The sequence below is a fragment of the Myotis davidii genome, unplaced genomic scaffold (genome assembly GCF_000327345.1).
Source record: "Myotis davidii unplaced genomic scaffold, ASM32734v1 scaffold67, whole genome shotgun sequence".
Lineage (NCBI taxonomy): Eukaryota > Metazoa > Chordata > Mammalia > Chiroptera > Vespertilionidae > Myotis > Myotis davidii.
Window position 1 is genome coordinate 1484569 of NW_006298521.1, and position 7038 is coordinate 1491606.

Here is a 7038-nt window from a genome sequence, read left to right on the forward strand (position 1 = left end):
ACACGCATTGACCACCAGGGGGCAGATGCTCAATGCAGAAGCTGCCCCCTGGTGGTCAGTGTGCTCCCCCAGGGGGAGCACTGCTCAGCCAGAAGTCGAGCTCATGGCTGGAGAGTGCAGTGGTGGTGGCAGGAGCCTCTCCCGCTTCCGCAGCAGCGCTAAGGATGTCCGACTGCCGGCTCAGCGGGCCTAAACCATCAGTCAGACATCCCCCGAGGGCTCCCGGACTGAGAGAGGGTGCAGGCCGGGCTGAGGGACACCCCCCCCCCTGCTAAGTGCACAAATTTCATGCATTGGGCCTCTAGTAAAAACATATTTTAACAAGAAAAGTGTTGTCCTGATCTGCCAAGGTTGTGGGTTTGATCCCCAGTCAGGGCACATACAAGAATCACCCAATGAACACACAAATAAGTGGAACAACAAATCGACGTTTCTTTCTCTCTCCCTTCCTCCCTCTCTCAAAATCAATCAATAAATTTTTTTAAAAAAAGCAGAAACGATACAAACACCATCTTAAGAGTTAAAATTCTACAAAGCTTCCATTTGGCCAAATATATGACCCCTTAAGTAACGACAGATCATTTCACTATCACTTGTGACAAGTCTTTGGTTTTGGCTGTGGGTTTGATGTTCAGTACCGGACGAGTGGCACCTGGGGAAGAAAATTAGGGGAACCCGTTGGTGGGAGTGACGCACGGTTGCCCCTGAGGTGGAGCCCCGGGCGGGGTCCTGGGGTGGTGCGTGCCACTTCTGGGAGGAGCAGGAGGCAAGAGCTGCAGGCCCTCACTGTCCCCCGGGCCCACCCCACGCCTCAGGGCCCACAGGAAGGAAGGCTGCACGGTCACGCACCTGGGACCACGCAGCAGGACTCACCTCCCACCTGCAGGATGCCGTGTCTGGCCACGTCGTAGAAGGGGTGACTCAAGCTCAGGGCAGGGTCCTGGTCAGCCGCTGCCACCGCTGAGGGTCTTCGCACTGCGCCCAGCGCGGCTGCCTCCTCCTCATCTCTCTGCAGCTCTAGGGCCGACAGTGAGGAGGAGAGGAAGTCAGCTGTATGCTCTAGGGAGGAGCATGAGGGGACCTCCTGACGTCTTTTTATAGGACAGTCACCATGCCTCAGCTGTGCACCCACTGTGCGCCCACCTCCGCTGTGCACCCACTGTGCGCCTGCTCAGTGTGCAGCACCATGGAAGAAGAAGAATGAGGCCCGAGGGCTGGCTATTGGCCTTCACACTGACAGAAGTGGAACCTGCGGCTCAGAGAAGGGGAATGACTTCCCCAAGGTCACACTGCTAACTGGCACCAGGGTGTGGGCTGAACTCGATCTCCCAGCTCCAAACGCTGGCTCGGGCCCTTCCTGAAAGATGCTGGCATTGGGAGCTGGCAGCAAGCCATGGCGGGTGGAGGGCAGACACTGTGTCCCTGTGCTGTGAGGCAGGAAGCGCGTGCAGTTTCCGAAGGGGACTTTGAGAAGGGGAGGCTCCTTCATACAAAACAAATCGAGGGATTTTCAGAAATGTCTTCAGCTGGAAAAGCATGGGGGCTTCGAACCTCAGGTGAGGGCCGCCGATGCACTGAATGAGCGGGTCCCTCCACACCCCGTCCCCCGGCACCTCCCAGGTGACCTTATTTGGGAGGCAGGGCCTTCAGAGGTGAAAGGAGCTAGGATGAGGTCGCCCTGATGAGGGGGCCCTGGACCCAGCGATGCTGGACTTCTCTGCGAGAAGGGAGGACGAGAGACACGAGGGAGAGAGTCCTTGCACCTATCTCGGCCAGCTCCTCCAAGTCCAGCCGGGCCATGCTCTGCGGTGGGCAGGGGGGCGGGCGCTGTCGCGATGCCACCTCTTGGGGACCCGGCCGGGGCTCCTTCTGACACCCTGAGAGAGAAGCAGAGGAAGGGGGCGCATTTCGCACACGTCTCCTGGATGGGGCTCCCTCCCACCAGCCGGCCCCGGGGCCCGAGAGCAGGACCACGTGGGTGGGAACAGCACCTGCAGGGCCCACGGACGCCCCGGACACCATCACGCCGGCCTCGCCAACCCCTCAGAGACACACACACTCACTCCTGTGCCCATTGTACAGAGAGGGTAACTGAGGCCGGCAAGGATCAGTCGGAGTTGCTCACGGCTGCACAGCTGGTAACCACAACCAAAGCCGGAGTCACCCTGTGCCGGGACGCTGCCTCAACGCCTGAAAACATCTAAAAACCCGTGTGTGTCCAAATAACGAAATATTCTGTGTCCCTGGAAAGGAGCAAAGTACTGACACACGCTAGGGCACGGAGGAGCCTCGAGAACATCACGCCACGTGGAATAGGCCAGCACGAAGGCCACGGCGTGTCTGATTCCTCCGATGTGAACAGGCAGCTCCAGAGGCGGGCAGCGGAGCGGGGCTGCCAGGCGGGGGAGGAGGCACTGGGGGGACCGTGACAGCTCTTTCGGAGGCGACGACAACGTCCTACGGTGACTGGGTGACGGCCGTGCCATCTGTGAACACACCAGCAGGCTGAGCCGCACACTCTCCGTGGGCGGAGCTGGATCTCAATAGTGGTTTTAAAACATTAACAAAACAGGGTGAAAACAGCACGTAAGTTTGGCCCAGTATTTTAAGAGCAAAAAAAAAAAGATGTTTCACATTGTTTTAAAAATGCTGTTTTCTGCCCTGGCCCATGTGTCCAGTGGTTAGAGCACTGGCCCGCGCACCAAAGGGTCATGGGTTCAATTCCCGTCAAAGTCACGTACCTGGGATGCAGGTTCGCTCTCTGGCCCAGTCGGGGTGCGTTTGGGAGGCAACCAATCAATGTGTATCGGCCTTTCTCTCTCTCTCTCTCTCCTTCCCTCTCTAAACATCAGTGGAAAAACATCAGTGGGAGGGTTAACAAACAGTTAAATAAATACATTAAAATGCTGTTTCCTATGAATTCTGGGGTTAGGATTTGTCAACCCATTTATTTTTCCCATGTTTGTCTTTTTATTTTCACTTTTCCAAAAGCCTGTATTGCTCTTAATATGAGATAACGTTATTTAAACTAAAAAGTGCATGATTGGTAATAGAAATATTTTATTATATAAACATATTAAAAACACTGCCTCCTTAAAAAACACACCAAAAATCCCCGTTAGCTTAGTGCCGCTTCCAGCTCCATTTCACAGATGAGAAAACTGAGGTAGAGAAGGGAGTCGCCTGCCCAGACCCACGGCCCGTTAAGGGACAAGGCTGCAGGGCTGGCAGCGCCGGCCTAGGACTGAGGGTGGTGCAGACCCGGGAGAGCCAGCTGGCCAGGCCGGCGCACACACAGGGTGCGGGTTTGCTCCCTGGCAGGGTGCAGGCACACAGCACCAGGCAGGGGAGCCCACCTGGCCCCACTGCCCACCTTCTCCACGGAAGGAACGCACCGTCCTCCAAGCCCAGCCTTCCCCAAGCTGTGGCCGATCACTGGCGAGGGCCCTGGGGTGACGCCAGGCCTGGGAGCCTGTCCTCAGCCCTGGCCTGGAGCCACTCCCCACCCGAGTGAAAGTGAGAAAAGAAACTCAATCGCCTGCGCAGCTCTAGGCAGGGCGGCACTCGGCGTGTCAGCATTTTGAAAAACCCTAACTTCACTCTGGTGCCGCGTCACATACAGAAATTTTTTGATCTTTGCAACCATAGTAAAACAAAGACTTATATTTTTGATATTTGTTTTTTATATTTAAATGCCATTTAACACAGAAAAATCAACCAAAAAAATGAGTTCGCGTGTCACCGCTGATGCGTGTCACAGGTCCGCCGTCGCTGCGCTAGGACATTTCTGGCTGAAAGCCTGGCAGGAGGCCAAGCCCCCCAGGGCGGACAGCTGAAAAGGCCCTGTCCTCGGCCCAGGCCTGCCCGCGGGGAGAGGCCTCCCGGCACCGACGCCCAGGGGCACACGGAGCCCTGAAGCCAGGAAGCCGCTTCCCCTCGCCGCCTCCGCTTTACCCAAAAGGGACGTTCTGTCCGGTTTCCCTTCAGGGTCAAAACCTCGGCCCCATCGGCCGCAGGGACACCACCATTTGTTCTGAAGTTGGCTCGCTTGGCGGTGTCACCATAACCAGGGCTTTGTTGTGGCAACAGCAGCTAGTTGTGGGGGGAACTGTGGGTGGGGGGGCCTGCGAGCCTCCCTCCCCACAGGGTCTTATAGTTGAGAGTAAGATATGGCCGCCCACGGGCTCAGGCACCCAGGGGCCTGGACCAGAGTCCGGGCGGCTCCCCACCCCTGCTGCGCGCGTGGCCAGCAGGGAGAGGCCTGGGCCCGGGGAGGCCAGTGCCCCGCTCCCACGGGCACCGCCCGGCAGCCCATCTTCCCCAGGCCCAGGAGCCCGAGGTGCGGGTGGCGGGCGGAAAGCGCCCCGGGCAGTGCTCCCGCAGAGGCTGGCCCACCCGCCGTGAGGGGATGTCTGTGTGTCAGGGTGGCTGTCCGGGCAGACTCAGGCCCAGGTGTTGCCGGGAGGCATGCGCGGATGTATGTGATGAACATGTACAGTCGGCACATTCTGAGCAGAGCAGGCCATCGCCAGGCTGTGGGTGGGCCCCGTCTACTCAGTCCAAGGCCTGAAGAGCAAAAACGAAGGTTTTCGGAGAAGGAATCCTGCCTCAAGGCCACAACCGGAATTCCCGCCTGTTTCCAGCCCGTGGCCTGCCTTACAGGCCGGGACGGGCCGGTCCCCACAACCAGTGCCTTAGACGGCGCTGCCGTCGGCCCGGCGTATCCGCGGCTTCCACACCCACTCAGCCAACCCCAGATCAGAGAGATACTTTTTACGATGTTGCACGTTGCTGGCGTGTACCATGTGGCAGGTCTACGCGGGTCGCATCTGTACGGAAAGCGTGCAGACCTTCTCTCTTCAGCATTCCCTGAGCAAGTCAGCCTCAGCACCGTGCCCACAGCACGCACGTTGTGTCAGGTCGCGTAAGTAATCTAGAGAGCGTTACGTTCACGCCGGTGTGGTAGGCTCCCTGCACACACACCGTTTCACGCAAGGGCCTGGCGCGTCCGTGTCGTCTGGTATCTGCGGGGGTTGTGGGCCCAGTCCCTGTGGTTACCGAGGGACAACTGTGCATTAGTACCTCCTGTAAGTTCGGTTTCTCTGGACAACCTGATACAAGCCTCGTATACCCTCAGATTTCTCCTTCCCGTGGATTATCAGAATCACAGAACAGCGCAGCCAGCGTGGCTCAGTGGTTGAGCGTCGACCTATGAACCAGGAGGTCACGGTTCAATTCCCGGTCGGGGCACATGCCCGAGCTTTGGGCTCGATCCCCAGTTGTGGAACATGCAGGAGGCAGCTGATCAGTGATTCTCTCTCATCATTGATGCTTCTCTCTCTCTCCCCCCCCCTTCCTCTCTGACATCAATTAAAATATATATTAAAGAAAAAAAAAAGAATCACAGAATAGTGGAGCCAGGAAGGATCCTGGTGAATGTCGTGCGCCGTCAATTGTCCCTGAGGCCCAGAGAGGGTAAGGGACTTGCCCAAAGCAACACAGCAAGTGTGTGCAGAGCTGTCTCCTGACTCCAGCCTGGAACCAGAGTGACTCCACGTCTGACGGGAAATGTCAAACATTTTTTTTAACGCAAGAGAAAGAGCATATTCAGCCCCCCACCCCCACCCCAGCAGATTCTCCCTCATCCTGTGTCCAGGCCACGGTGTCATTCCTCAGTCTCTGTGCTGGGACCCCACCCTCTTCCTGGAAAGTTGTCTGAACTGTTACTTAAATCTCTGGCTGCCAATCCATTTCCTGCATTTACTACGGTCCCTGGGTCACCTCCCCCTCGGGCTGTCTGACTCATCCGGGGGAAGCTGTGTTACAAGCCTGGGTGATAGATGGGGGTGAGGGGGGTGGGCGGCACACAATCCCTCTTGTCTGTAGATGCGAATTCTGTCCTGCCCAGTGGAGGTTCATTCACTTCTCTCCCTCCCCCGCGCAGACCCCCAAGGTCCAAATTTGCCTCCCTCTCACGTCATTTCCGTATTTCTGACCATAAACGCCTGCTCTTCAGATTCTCTTTCCAACCAGCGATCACGTCGGCCAGGTTCCCTCCCGAGTCAAATAAAACCTTTAGCGCGTGTTCATTTTCCACCATAAGACAGGCCTGCTTTATCCTTCCTGGAACGATCCTTTCATGTGCCTTCGCGCTGGGCCCCAGCCCTCCGCCAGGAGCAGGCACTGAATGAGAAGCATTTTCCTTTTCTATTTTGGTGAATCCTCACCCGAGGATATTTTTCCATTGATTTTTAGGGAGAGTGGAAGAGAGAGGGAAAGACGGAGAGAAACACATCGGGGGGAGGTGCGGGGAGGAGCCTGTTGCAACCAAGGTACGTGCTCTTGACTGGAATCGAACCCGGGACCCTTTGGTCTGCAGGCTGATACTCAACCACTGAGCCACACTGGCCAGGGCGGGGGAGGCATGTCTGTCCCCCCTCACCCTCTGCCTGAGTCCACACCTGGGCTCCTGCCCCTCTGGATGCAGGCCCTTCCCGCTGAGCCGCCCCAGGAGCCTCCTGGGATGGGGACTGGGGGCATGTGACTCGGCGCCGGAGGAGATGGGCCACAGGGATGCCATGCAACCGAGACTTCAACTCGGCCGACTGTTCTATTTATACTTCACAGCAAATGGTTTGTTGCTATAAAAATACATTTGCACATTCCACAAACAAGCCCTCACAGCAATTATCAAATTAACGCCTACTCACCTTGGGCAAATTAGCACCAAATTTCATCCCCCGTGGCGGGTGGATGCCCAGGGCATAGAGGAAGAGCTCACTAAGGCATCTGGCATCAATGCCATCCGCACACCCGGCTCTGGTCTGGGAGCGGGCGGGCGGGTGCCCCACCATCCAGGCAGAGCCCTGAGGCCCTGGAGAAAGGGTGGAAGCAGGGCCACACCTGCGGCAGGCAAGGCAGAGCCAGGTGAGAGGGGCGGGTCTTGCTCTCGGCTGGGAAAGGGGTCCCCACTGAGGTGGGAATCCAGGGACGCCTGGGAGAGGCGTTTTCACCGCTGTCTCAGCTGTCGACGATGGA

At 57.4% G+C, this 7038-nt stretch overlaps 1 protein-coding gene across 1 annotated transcript in view; it reads right to left on the reverse strand.

Annotated features, from left to right (window-relative positions):
* The window catches only part of ARHGAP8 (Rho GTPase activating protein 8), a 41701-nt gene extending 34887 nt beyond the window's left edge, over positions 1–6814 (reverse strand). The window contains exons 1-3 of the mRNA XM_015570741.1: positions 6711–6814; positions 1764–1877; positions 874–1017 (exon numbers count right to left, since the gene is read on the reverse strand). Of these exons, the coding sequence (XP_015426227.1) occupies positions 874–1017; positions 1764–1800 (181 nt within the window). The 5' untranslated portion in view covers positions 1801–1877; positions 6711–6814. The remainder of the gene's footprint in view (positions 1–873; positions 1018–1763; positions 1878–6710) is intronic.
* Between the last annotated feature and the right edge of the window lie 224 nt (positions 6815–7038).